Genomic DNA, 12,024 nt, shown 5'->3' on the forward strand with positions numbered 1-12,024 from the left:
TGATTCATTCGAGACAGACTCGAGCCTCACTCCCATGTGGCCCATCACGTGCAGCCCCCCCGGTTATCGCGCGTCGGCAATACTGCACTTCCGGCCCCGCAGCATATCGTTATCAGGTTACCTAACCTGCCTCTGTTGCGCACCAGAGCCTTTTCATCCATCATTTCGGGATTCCCTAAGAAGAACCTGCAAGCCAAAAAATAGTCCCTCATAATGGCAGAGATATTACAGCCAACCCCTGCGGAATTTCAGGCAAAGCACGTTGTTTACTGTGGTGGTGAGTCTCAACCAACATGACACGATCAACAATGCCCCTCATCTTAAACCTCGGAATCTGGGGTGGTCTTTTTTTTCTTGGGAAGGGGGTTAATAACAAAAGAATCTTACTGAACTATTCCCTGAACAGTTTGCACCTTACCTGCAGAGGTATGATTCCTCCATCGCGCGACCACCGCCTCTCATGGCTTTCTTCGGCGAAAAACGAAATCCACTCTCCGGAGCAGACGAAGGGGCGGGACATCGTCGGCTGACTTGCAAACCCTAGTACTGTGAATTTGGTGGGACAGCAAAAAAGTGTGAGGAATGGGTCAAAGATAATCACCCGGATGTCTACCAACAGCTATATTCCGAAGGTATATTACATCACTCCTATCGCCGGAGAGGTGATATGATTGAAAAGCTGATAGACGGAACTAACGAATATGTGCAGAGGCTCTTAGTTCCAACCTGTCCAATCTATCGGTATCGGTCCGGGAACGTGCAGCCAAAGACGCCGCAAAGAAGGAGGCAAAGGCTGCTTTGGCAGAGGCTCGGGACGCCGAGCGCAAAGCGGCCTCTAAAGTCCACATTAAACGAGTCGAGCGCAACAAACGCAAGCATGTCAGCGTGATCACCGGTCTAGAGGTATACGGTCTAGAGAACAAGAAGGTAGCCAAGGAGCTCGGCAAGAAGTTTGCGACCGGTTCTTCGGTGACTAAATCTGCTGCCGGCACCGAGGAGATCACGGTGCAGGGTGATGTGAGCGACGACGTCAAAGATTGGTTGTTGGAAGTGTACGGGAAGGAAATTCCAGAAGCGAATATTGAGATCATTGAGGACAAAAAGAAGAAGGGAGGAAGCTAATCGAATATAAACAATCTGGAATGGCTGTCAGTGCATAAGCAAGCTACAGTCTATAATGTTCCTTTCACGTGGGGTATCATGACGCTATATGTTACAGGTAAAATGATAGAAACTCGGGTATTTCCAACTTGATGCCGATGGATCCAAGGGGGTGTGCGAAGCAGTCGTGAACTGTGTCAATCAGAGTTCTTCCAGGGATTTCAGAGGATCTCGATCGGTCGGCTGCGCGCCCACATCTAAGATGGTGGACGCGGGTGTGCTGGCTGGCCTCGGAGACTGGCGATCTTGGATATTTGAATATCGATCACTCAGCCCGGATGGATACAAGGACCACGAGGGCCCTTCCTCTTGTCCCTGGAGTAGAGGGCGCGACGAGTTGAGGGCTGGTATCGCCGTCTGGTCTAGACTTCCAAGCCCCGATGACTCCATCCTCCAGCTTTGGGCAATCAAAGCCATGAAGACGGCGACGCAGCCGGTCGTCACAACGATCCAGAAAACTCGAAGACTTCGGTTGATTCTTCTTTGGCATTCCACCTCCCTCTTTTCCCAGCAATCAATCTTGGCTCGCATCACTTCAAGCCTTTCGTTCAGTGCGTCGGCCCTCGTTCTTCCCGCTTTCATACGTTGTTCCAGAGCCTCGATCTTTTGCACCTGAGGTCGGAACTCTTTAAACTCCAAGATCTGCTTCCGAATTTCCTGGCCCAGGCTCGTGGTCTCCTTTTCGAAGTCATCGAAGAGGGCTGAGGTGGATTCGAATAGTTCTTGAAACGAAGCAATCGTGGAGGTGAGAGCCGCGATTTTCTCGAGTAAATTGTAGTAGGTGTAGTCTAGGCGGCGAGTGATGTCTGTTGCGAGGGTCCCAATCAATGACAGGGCAGACCGTAGGAATCTATCGACAGGCGGATCAGAATGGCCCAGGTACAGTAGAAACTGGCGGGACTTACTTTTCCCCATGGGTCCTTCTCTCGTTTATCAGCTCTAAATCCTCCGGCGAACGAATCTCCCGCCCTCTCACCGGACCAAGCTTGCTATTCTGATCGATATCATCAAACAAGCTTCCTTTCCTGGCGCCCACGCCGAAGCCTGCCGGGTACTCTGGTCCCCAGCCCGACCGCGTCGATTCCCGCGTAATGGGCCGAAGCAAGCCGTCATCGACGTCGCTCTCTTTTTCCCTTCCGCCGGGCCATGCTGGCAGCAAGCCCTTAGCCGCAGACGAAGAGCTCATGGGGTTCATGATTCGAGGCAGACGGGCATCCCGCGATTTGCTGTGCTTGTGCTTGTGGCGTGGCCTCAGTCTGGAACGATCTAAGCTGCCGGGATCAAAGACCAAATGACGAAATGGGGACTTTTCCCCGGCCGCGTCATGGTGGTCGACACGAGCATGGCGCTCCTCCAGCCCTTCGCGGTCATGATTGGGGGGCAACGCAGGTTGTTCCAGGCTGTGGGCAGGATCACCCCCGCTATTTACTGCAAACGGCTCGCCGGCGACGGTGGGTTTCTGGCTCCCAGCGGCCGAACCGTGGCTGGGAGCAAAAGGGGCCGATGGTTGCTTGGCTGGGGAAAAGACCGCAGGCAAAGCCGACCGGACGGAGTGCTCCATTATCGGGTAGTAATCTGCATGAGAAACCGGGCGCGGGATTCTGGGGGGGGGGGGGGCTCCTCTACATGCCGAACTCTTCAGGGGAAAGAAGGAAAGGTGACTTCAATGCTGTCCTGGACGGGCCGCCGCCGGAGAGGTTGCGGAATGACGCCAAGGCGGGCCAAAGCAGCGGAGCTAACGGAGTCCGGTGGCCTTCATTTTCACCCTGATGGTCCTCCCTCATATCCAACCCCATCGCTTCGGTTGAACGTGAAGGATGGGTGGCTACAAAGCCATGGGACGGTGGACGCTGAAAGGGGGTATGTTATTCTCTCGTCAGAGTAGAGCTATCCGAACAATCATGACGACTATCTGTCTATTTTGGTTCCGAAAAAGAAAAGAAACGAAAAGAAAACCGCGGGAAAGCAAAGCGCAAAGGTCTAAGAATTGAGCAGCTTGTTGCGCTTTTCCCTCCTCTTCAGTCGCTCGACTCGCTTGTGGTGCATCTTCTGGGCCATCTTTTCGTAGCGCTCCTTCTCCTCCTTCGCAGCCCGGCGATCTCTGATGTGTTGAATGTGTGCCTACAGAGCAGAGTTAGCGAAACCAGGAGGACCAGATACTCGGCTGATCGGTACCTTTCTTTCGGCCTCTTTTTCTTCCCTCAGTTCCTTTTCATGTTCCTTGACAGCCTCTTGGTGTTTGCGTGCCTCCAGTCTCTTCGCGTACGAGGTCATGCCACTAGTAGGGCGGAACGGCTTTTTGTTGTCATGCCAGTTTTTCCCTGCGGGTCCGAAGCAAGTGAAAAATTAGCTAAAATGGGATAATCGTAATAATCAAGACAGCAGGGACGTTGTCAACTTAAGTGGGGGGGAAGGGAAAAATCTGATTCCTCACCATTTTTCCGCATGCCTTTGACGGGTTCGGAGGAGGACATGTCGGCGCACGAAACGAGGCTGAAGAGGGACGAAAGGGGTTGGGTGGGGAGTGAGGATGTTGAAGGTGATCTCTCTCTCTCCCTCTCTTTTTTTTCTTCTCAAGTCTCGCCCCCGTTCGCTCTTTTTCTCTCCGGAAAAAGTTATCTTAGACCGATCAGATAACCGGATCTCGGCAGAAGTGAGCCCCCGGGCGGGCATCCGCGCATGAGGGATTTGTCGCAAACCCACCCACTAACTAGGTCCTCCCCTTCTCCCGGTCCTCGACCATTGGGAACTTACTCCGTGCAAGCGATTGATTGTTCTTGTATTATTGAGTTCACCGCGCGTGGATACCTGACAAACCCCTTGTCAGCTCACCGCCCCTCCCCCCAAGGCATTCCCGCCTTAAAAAGACTTCCACCTCCTTCCCTCCGACAACGCACTGGATCGATACAATGCTCTACCGATAGACTCCAAATTCCTTTCTTTTATTCCCCCCCCCCTCTTTTCCCTTTTCCTTCTTCTTCTTCCTTTCGCTCTCCTCGTCTTTGTTTCTTGGTTTGTCTCTCTACCTTTTTCACGTCCTAGATCCACCCATCACCAGTTTGGATACTCTCGGCCTCGATGGCGACTACTGAACATGCGATAGCACTCAGTAATGACATGTCGATGGAGCTCCCAACACTTCCCCCTAATCAGGGGCTTGAGGCTCTGAAGGACGTGCTATTTGGCTCGGTAAGCTGACCCTTGCCGTCTGGAGCTTCTGGCGTTCACCGGTGGAGCTGAACTAACGGTCAATTTCCAGGCCGCCGGCATGGCGGGCAAGGTCATAGAGTACCCTTTCGACACGGTCAAAGTACGGCTTCAGTCACAACCGGATCATCTTCCCCTGCGATACAATGGCCCGCTGGATTGTTTCCGTCAATCTTTTCAAGCCGATGGGTTTCGGGGACTATATCGGGGTATAAGTGCCCCCATGGCGGGGGCGGCCATCGAAAACAGCTGTCTCTTTTGGAGCTACCGCATCATTCAAGACGTACTCAAGGCAACCTGTTACAGCTCGACGGACCCGCTGCCTTTCTCCGCCCTGTTACTCAGTGGAGCCGCGTCGGGCTCCATCACCTCGCTTGTGCTTACTCCGGTTGAACTCATCAAATGTAAGATGCAGGTTCCTGTGGAGAGCACTGGCGGCCCAGCCCCTAGGCCGCTCACCTTGATTGCGTCTATATTCCGTCAAGACGGCATCTTGGGGTTCTGGCGCGGGCAGATGGGGACCCTCATTCGCGAAACGGGCGGGGGCGCCGCCTGGTTTGGTGGCTACGAAGGAGTGTCTGCACTGTTCCGAGCATACGCGGTGCCACCCTCGAAAGGCGAATCGTCCGAACCGGATCAGGCGCGCCTTCCCCTATATCAGCAAATGATCGCAGGTGCAGCGGCGGGGATCAGCTATAACTTCTTGTTCTACCCGGCCGATACAATTAAGTCCCGCATGCAAACGGAGGACATCACCCATTCCACGGTCAATGGGAAGCGGCAAACCTTCTGGGGGGCTGCCAGGTCCCTTTGGAATCAGCAGGGGCTTCGAGCCCTGTATCGAGGCTGTGGGATAACTTGCGCGCGATCGGCACCAAGCTCGGCATTCATTTTCACGATTTACGAAGGCTTACGGAACTATTTCGGATGATTTTCTCTCTGCACGTATCTTTCTCTCCGGTTCCCATCGGCCTTTCTCCCGTCTCTCTTTCTCTTTGCTTCGTTTCGTTGGCTAGAAGATACCTATTGTTTTGCTTTCAATTATAGACGTTGCTTTTTTGTTTTCCTTGATTGATTGCCACACCATGTTTTCGGCATCGGTTGCGTAGAGGCCTGGTCTGTTGTTGTTGTCGTCGTTGCCGGAGGAGTCCGCCTTTGCGATGCGGGGGGGGGGAAGCATTGGGCGGGCGAATCATCCACTGTACTTCCCCCTCAATAGATAAGAAATCTTCCTTCCCCTCCTTCCTTTCCTTCCCGACCCTTTTTCACGTTATCACCCATCACCCTTCTCTCTCTTCTCTCTCTCTCTCTCTCTCTCTCTCTCTCTCTCTTTTCTCTTGTCTTTTTGAACCCCCGTAGTAAGGATGGCGTCTGGTGCCCCGGTTCTTTCGGCAGAAGAACTGCACACTCTATCGGCGAAAGCTATTGCGGCCAAAGCCACCGCGCATTGTAAGTTATCGCTCGATGTTTGCGTTTCCACAGACAGTCGCTAACCCCTTGACGGGTCCCTATTCTCAATTTCGCGTCGGGGCCTGCATCCTGACCCGGTCTGGCGAGTACATCCCGGGTGCTAATGTCGAGAACGCCGCATACCCCGTGGGCACATGTGCTGAACGAGTGGCCTTTGGAACTGCCGTTGTAAGCAGCAAGCCCGGTTTCGATTGCCTGCGCTTTCAGCCTCCTGACTGATTCTTCGGTAATAGGTTGCCGGCCATAAAGATTTTAAAGCCATTGCCGTCGCCACGGATATAAAGCCCGCTGCATCTCCGTGCGGTATGTGCAGACAATTGTAGGTTCTATCTTCGACTCTGTGTGCCTCCTTTCTTTGAGGAGGAGGAGCTTGAGCCCCTAACCTCCGCGTGACTGATCCGTTTGGGACCCTATGATTAGTATGAGCGAGTTCACTGGTCCTTCTTTCCCCATCTACATGTACGACGGAGAGGGTAATTACAGCCTCACGACAATGAACGAGGTATGGGGCCATTTTCTTCATTTTTTGAACTTCTGTCTTACAGGCGGGCCCTTTTGTGCTAACAAGAGTTGATGGTTACTTGCAGCTCCTCCCCAGATCCTTTGGACCTGGTGACTTTCCTGGTAAAGAGACGCAATAAACCGACTTCATTTTGTGATGAAGCACCTTTCTACAGAACCTACCGCCGGGATCCAATTCTGGACTTGCACGCTCTTCCCTGTCTCCCTCTCATCAGATGTTTAGAGAATCGCCGCCCTAAACCCTGCGTTAGTGAGATGGGCCAGGAGCTGTAAATGTTCGAGATTCACAGGACATGTGTATTTTGTACAGCAGCTGTGACAAATATTGGTATAAAAAAATGAACATTCGAATTAGCTGTCCCAAAACATCAACCCGCTGGTCAAACAACGGTCAAACACATGCACTCGTTTTGTTCCAATAACTGCCGGGGTTAAATGAATGATCTGAAGTGGATATACGCTAGCTATTCATCGTTATTACATTAAAACCGAACAAGATATAATCATCAAGTTATCATCTTCTACCTGTATACCAAATTGTGCTTCGTTGCGCCCAAAAATGGAAAAGAAAAAGGACGAAAGAAGAAGAGGGGGAAAGCCAAAGGTAGAGAAAAGAGGCAAGCTGATATCCTCGTAACAACCTCAACATCAAATCGTGGACACAATGGAAACACGAAAATACCGCGGTCAATGCACTGACTCGTCATCCTCGTCAGCGTCTACAACCCCGAGAAGCTCATCTTCGTCATCGACAACACTGGTGTAGTCGCCTCGGCGAGCTGCGAACGAACCACGGGATGCATATGGCCTGGAGTAGTCGCGGGCTCTTCCAAGTCCTACGCGTCCACTCACACTCCGCCACAGGCTCATGGCAAGGAGCGGAAGAGCTCTAGCGACAGCAACCAACCCCGCAATAACTGCGATTGGCACGCTGACGAGGAGCGAGTCTCGTGATAGCAGGCTCTGGGCAGTGCCAGCATTTTCCCCGAGGCGAATCTGGCCGAACTTGCCATCCCACCTGCTATATGCATAATATCCAACCGCACCTGCTACCCCAATGGGGGTAACTATGGCAAAGAATAAACCGACCCCGCTGATGCCATGCTTCTTCTCGTACTCTTCCTCCTTGCTGGGGCAGGGCTTCGAAACGACACGGTCTAGGTTTTGGCCACCCTCGCAGGTCGTCTGAGGGATACGCCGATACCCGGTAGGCTCCCAGTATTCAATCAGATCCGGGTCATTCTTGCAGACAGCCATCGCGTCCGGTTTGGGAAGTCCAGGAACAAGGGCACAGCTGCCGTCGGTCTGGGGTTCATAATTATAGTCACTGCACCCTGGTCAGCTATCATTTCAGAGGGAAGTCATCACAAGGAGCACTCACCACTCGTAATCAGATCTGGTGCACGTACAATTCGTGCCGATCCGGTGAATATGAGGCTCGCGCCAGTTGTTCCAACATTGGGCGGACAGGTTCTTGCGGTGGTATTGCTCGACATGGCCGAATAGGCAGTTTTTCTCCTGGAAAGGGTGCCTGGGTTCCCAGATGGAATAGTCTTCGCTCTCATCCTGATTCTCGTCCAATTTGCATGCTCTGGAGCGCAGGGCGCTGAAATCAATGTTGATCGTGAACAGTTTGCTATGAGACTTGTCTTGCAAGCCTCTGCCCCAGAGGAGGAAATTTTTGGATGTGTCCGAAGGCACAGTGGAAATATCGTCAATCTGCACGTCCACATCCGCAAATACGAATTCCTCCCAGTTTTCACCTTCGTCGACGCTGTAGAAAAGAGACTTGGTTGGTCTGGACTCGGGAACGATAACAATAACCGAGCCTGAGTCACCATACTCCCACATATACCTGCCTTTCTTCACGGACCTCCAGGTGATTCCCCCATCATTCGTCATGAAAGTATCGACTTCATCACCGCCGGCCAAACAATCACCAACATTACCTACCCCAATCATAAGACCTATTGCGGAGCCGGAAGAAAACGTGTCACGTTCATCCCTTCGCTCGGTATATCCATGGAGGTGGAGTGAGCAGACATCGGTCCCTTTCCCAGATGTAACAGCACAGCCAAACTTCTTACCGTCGGCGTCTTTGGGCGGAGGAGGAAGCAGCATCCACTGTGCTCCATCATTGTGAGTAATCATCGTCTTGAGCTTCTTCTTCTCGCCACCTTTGGATACCGCATCAACGTTGCCAACAACATTGACAACCGCCACACCTTCCAAGCCTTGCATCTTTTCGAAGTCCGCAAAACCTTTGTCGTTCCGATTCACGGCAGCTAAACTTAGTACATAGAAAGTGCCATTGCTATTGCTCTTGATAATTGGTCCGTACTCTGCGCCTTGCGCGCTGCTTGCCGTAACATGCAGGAATACGGCGTGAGTAGAGCTCTCAAGAACAGTATATGCAGTTTGGACGGGTACTTGGACGTTGGGGGGGAACTGTGCTTCAGCAAAAGTTCTCCCGTCGACACTAGCACTTGCCACTAGGGACTCTCGGTTCTCTGAGTTGCGCGATGCTACCACGATGAATTCGGACATCGTGGCGTAGTTGATGACATCCTCGATATGGACAATCTTCTCAGAAAAGTTGTTGGTGGTAGATAGGAGCTGGAGTCGGTTGCTCTTGTTCTCATTCTCGTACTGTTCGCAGAAAATGAGACTCTCACTCTCTGGGCGGCTTTCTCTGTATTCAAACTCGCATTTCTGAACATAACGGAGAATCAATTTCCATCCACCGCCCCGGTTGTCGCTATACCAAGCATCAGAATGGCAATCACCGCCAGACCCGCAATCCGCTGCGCCAGTCCAAATCAACCAATCTGGGTATCGAGGATGAAATGAAAGCGGTGAGATGTAGCGCTCTTGTGTCGGCGGAGTCTCCGTTTTGAAATGCTTGAAGGAGTGTCCGCGATCTACAGTCCAAAAACTGTCCGTACCCTCACCGAGAAAGAAGGCTGCATCGCTGTTGTAGGGATGAAGGATGACTCTGGTGATCTTCTCTCCCTTAAGAGCTCGCTCCCAGGTCTTGCCATGATCATGGGAGACGTGGAGTTCGTAGTCACTAGTAAGTACGAGGACAGTCTCGTCGTCTCCAGAGCTGCTTGACTGCCGTTCCATATAATAATAGGCAAACTGACCTGCGTCGAAATTGTTCTTGGTCACCAAGATGCCACCTGCCGGAGCGCTGTGGGTTTCGTTACAAGGTCGTTCGACATCCTTGTCCAAATTCTCGCCATCCTCTCGAACACAAGCATCTCCAGGGATAAGTCTCCAACCGGATGGCCCCATATAGGTATCGCTTGGTTCCTGGCATTTGCCTTCTGGGACTTTTGATGACTCAGGGAGGAAACAGCCCTGTCCACCCTTGCTGGGCTTGTGTTCACATTCGAAGTCACTCGCCGTGCACTTGCATGGTTTGAAGACAGGCTGGGGGTCCTTGAACTTCTCATCCACAAAGCAATCTGCATTGGCCTTCCGGCGCCTGAAAAACTGCTTGTGACCCATGAGACAATCAGGCTCCCCATTTTCATCCAATCTTGCCGCCCATTCTTCAAAATCATTATCTTCGCATTTCCTTTCGTGCAATCCGCTGAAATCGATCGAGTAGATGAAATGCTTCTTCTCTTTTGAGGTGCCAGCAAGAATGAATTTTAGGCTCGTCGAATCCGGGGTGGTCGTGACCATTTCAGGGTAGATTTCATGTTCAAGTTCAACCGACTCCCACTCTTTCCCATGATCGATGGAGAACTTAATTTCCTTGGTTGCCTTGTCGTCAGCAACTGCCATGACAACGGCACCCTGATCTCCGAATTCGTATTTGTGTGGGCCCTTAAGTGCAAGGCGCCAAGTCATACCAGCATCATCCGAAACGTAAAGGTCACCTTTAGCATATTCGCCGAGGTGAGAGCCAGTATTGCCGACGCCCATTACCAGACCAGGGGCTGGGCTTGAGTATACGCGGCCAATATTCGCAAAAGCGGTCACGGAATGAAGATGCAGATCTTTGTCTTCGACCTTGAGAGACTTAAATGTCCTCCCATCATCAAAACTAATTTTACTGGTAATTTCCTTGTCGGGAAGATATTGGACCTCTTCCGGGTTCCTCACAATGTTCACGAGCACGACACCCTGAATATTGGCAATTTTCTCGAAGTCAACCGTGCCCTCGGGGTCGCGATTTGTATGCTCAATGTTGCGCGTAAAGTAGGTACCTTTCGAGTTGGAGGTGAAAAGTACGCCCATGCCCTTCGCGGGATTGGTCAGAACATCCACCTGAAGGCTATAATTAGTACTTTCTAACATCGTGTAGGCATCTTCTTCTATGCGATGACCTTCAAACTCTGCTCGGTGCCAGATTTTACTATCGACGGTTGTGTACAAGGCGAGTTCCTCGGTTCCCTTGGATTTGACGGCTGCGACAATATATTTTTTAACTGCTGCGGTGCTGATGACGCCCGAGACGGGTCGGCCTTCCTGCAGCTTGACTTCCGTGCCTTCAATGTCGCTGCTGAAGTAGTCATCCGAGTATATAAGTCTATTGGCGTGTGAGAAGGGCACTTTCAACCCCGGCACGACACAAAGCGATCGGTCCTCAATCTCCTTTGCTATATCCAAGTTTTCGGCGAATTGGGGATGTCCAATGGCCCAGGCACACCCACCAATGCTTTCCCGAAGAAGCTTGACCGAAGTGAAGTCATCCGTGGTATAGTAGGACCTGACTATGCAATATCGTCCGGCGCACTCTTCAGTTTGGAAAATAATTTTTTTGGAATCTCGACCATGGAATACAAGCGAGGAATGGATAATGGCGGCGAGCCCTTCCACTTCGAACGAGGTCCAACTTCTAGCCTGATCCGTTGTGACCCAGTGGCGGTTACTGGCACTTATTGCGTAGGCCTTGTTCTTATCAAATGGGTGTTGTCGAATGAGAAAGGCATTATGTTCCATTCCACCATCATCGTCACCTTTGACAGTTTCCCATTTCTCGCCACCATCGATAGTCTGGAGCAAACTGCGCTCTTTCGTATTCAGTAGGACCGTTTCGGTGTCTTCGAAGTAGAATAAGGAAGCAGGCTGCTTGTCAAGCTTGGTCGCAGTGATCTTGGGCTTATTTGACTTTTTTGTCGCGGCAGGCTGCGTTAGGATTGCTAATCCAAGGCAGCTCAGCCAGAGCCATTGTAATATCATGGTCGCAAGCTATGCAACATTTGAAGCGATGGGCAGAAGAGAGAGCTCCGACGGTCGGCGAGGCGATTACGATCGGATCAGAGCGTAGAGCAGGATCCAGAGAGGAGTCAAGTTGTGGAGCGAACTTATCGATGGCATAGAAGATGGGCAAGAGGTGCGGTTAGAAGGTTTGCGCGTGGCCAGTTATGCAGAAGCCTACTTCCTTGGGTCAACAGCTGCGTGGCCTCATAACTCACGGTCACGTGTGACCATGGCTGCTTATCGAAACATGCAGGGCGGCAGTGTTTGACATGTTTCGTCCGGAGTCCCGGAATGACTACGTAATTACTGCCTACTTAGTACTAGTATGCTCGTACTAAGTAGGTAGGTACTACTAGGTCCCGGGGATCAGTCAATATGGCATATAAACTAGCTCTTAACTCATGGTAACACACATCCAATGGTATATAACCTCTGAAAATCCGAACT

The 12,024-nt window shown here is 51.7% G+C and overlaps 6 protein-coding genes across 6 annotated transcripts; 3 read left to right on the plus strand and 3 right to left on the minus strand.

The window, feature by feature from the left end:
- Positions 1–213: 213 nt before the first annotated feature.
- tma22 (putative RNA binding protein Tma22) lies at positions 214–1,110 on the plus strand (the record flags this gene model as incomplete). The annotated part of the gene is made up of 4 exons (XM_024843314.1): positions 214–277; positions 407–426; positions 545–632; positions 710–1,110. Coding segments are annotated over 4 exons (573 nt in total), but the record flags the coding sequence as incomplete, so codon positions are not given.
- On the minus strand, positions 1,077–2,722 carry P170DRAFT_457015 (uncharacterized protein; the record flags this gene model as incomplete). The annotated part of the gene is made up of 3 exons (XM_024851674.1): positions 1,077–2,011; positions 2,067–2,512; positions 2,591–2,722. The coding sequence occupies 3 exons, from the start codon at positions 2,720–2,722 to the stop codon at positions 1,303–1,305; spliced, it is 1,287 nt and encodes a 428-aa protein (XP_024703869.1). The 3' UTR covers positions 1,077–1,302.
- A 260-nt stretch (positions 2,723–2,982) lies between these two features.
- P170DRAFT_438145 (CGR1 family protein) lies at positions 2,983–3,746 on the minus strand. The gene is made up of 3 exons (XM_024849521.1): positions 3,596–3,746; positions 3,337–3,482; positions 2,983–3,282 (listed from the first exon to the last, which is right to left on the minus strand). Exons 1-3 carry the CDS (start codon positions 3,633–3,635, stop codon positions 3,142–3,144), a joined length of 327 nt encoding a protein of 108 aa, XP_024703870.1. The 5' UTR covers positions 3,636–3,746; the 3' UTR covers positions 2,983–3,141.
- A 125-nt stretch (positions 3,747–3,871) lies between these two features.
- Positions 3,872–5,582, plus strand: amcA (putative mitochondrial ornithine carrier protein AmcA/Ort1). The gene is made up of 2 exons (XM_024846893.1): positions 3,872–4,350; positions 4,421–5,582. The coding sequence occupies exons 1-2, from the start codon at positions 4,240–4,242 to the stop codon at positions 5,297–5,299; spliced, it is 990 nt and encodes a 329-aa protein (XP_024703871.1). The 5' UTR covers positions 3,872–4,239; the 3' UTR covers positions 5,300–5,582.
- A 39-nt stretch (positions 5,583–5,621) lies between these two features.
- On the plus strand, positions 5,622–6,858 carry P170DRAFT_438147 (cytidine deaminase). The gene is made up of 5 exons (XM_024849522.1): positions 5,622–5,817; positions 5,873–6,006; positions 6,072–6,157; positions 6,259–6,340; positions 6,426–6,858. The coding sequence occupies exons 1-5, from the start codon at positions 5,733–5,735 to the stop codon at positions 6,477–6,479; spliced, it is 441 nt and encodes a 146-aa protein (XP_024703872.1). The 5' UTR covers positions 5,622–5,732; the 3' UTR covers positions 6,480–6,858.
- P170DRAFT_511120 (vacuolar protein sorting/targeting protein 10) lies at positions 6,787–11,732 on the minus strand. Its single transcript, XM_024854854.1, has 2 exons — positions 7,742–11,732; positions 6,787–7,687 (listed from the first exon to the last, which is right to left on the minus strand). The coding sequence occupies exons 1-2, from the start codon at positions 11,554–11,556 to the stop codon at positions 7,048–7,050; spliced, it is 4,455 nt and encodes a 1,484-aa protein (XP_024703873.1). The 5' UTR covers positions 11,557–11,732; the 3' UTR covers positions 6,787–7,047.
- Between the last annotated feature and the right edge of the window lie 292 nt (positions 11,733–12,024).

The sequence above is a fragment of the Aspergillus steynii genome (genome assembly GCF_002849105.1).
Source record: "Aspergillus steynii IBT 23096 chromosome Unknown P170scaffold_5, whole genome shotgun sequence".
NCBI classification, from domain to species: domain Eukaryota; kingdom Fungi; phylum Ascomycota; class Eurotiomycetes; order Eurotiales; family Aspergillaceae; genus Aspergillus; species Aspergillus steynii.

Bases quoted from the DNA above. Each gene is read 5' to 3' on its own strand.
- amcA (XM_024846893.1), top strand. From the start codon at position 4,240: ATGGCGACTACTGAACATGCGATAGCACTCAGTAATGACATGTCGATG. The intron at 4,351-4,420 runs GTAAGCTGACCC...GTCAATTTCCAG, and splicing joins AGGACGTGCTATTTGGCTCG to GCCGCCGGCATGGCGGGCAA.
- P170DRAFT_438145 (XM_024849521.1), bottom strand. From the start codon at position 3,635: ATGTCCTCCTCCGAACCCGTCAAAGGCATGCGGAAAAATG. The intron at 3,483-3,595 runs GTGAGGAATCAG...TCGGACCCGCAG, and splicing joins CAAAGGCATGCGGAAAAATG to GGAAAAACTGGCATGACAAC. The intron at 3,283-3,336 runs GTACCGATCAGC...TCTGCTCTGTAG, and splicing joins AAAAAGAGGCCGAAAGAAAG to GCACACATTCAACACATCAG.
- P170DRAFT_438147 (XM_024849522.1), top strand. From the start codon at position 5,733: ATGGCGTCTGGTGCCCCGGTTCTTTCGGCAGAAGAACTGCACACTCTA. The intron at 5,818-5,872 runs GTAAGTTATCGC...ACCCCTTGACGG, and splicing joins GGCCAAAGCCACCGCGCATT to GTCCCTATTCTCAATTTCGC. The intron at 6,007-6,071 runs GTAAGCAGCAAG...CTTCGGTAATAG, and splicing joins TGGCCTTTGGAACTGCCGTT to GTTGCCGGCCATAAAGATTT.
- P170DRAFT_511120 (XM_024854854.1), bottom strand. From the start codon at position 11,556: ATGATATTACAATGGCTCTGGCTGAGCTGCCTTGGATTAGCAATCCTA. The intron at 7,688-7,741 runs GTGAGTGCTCCT...ACCAGGGTGCAG, and splicing joins ACCAGATCTGATTACGAGTG to TGACTATAATTATGAACCCC.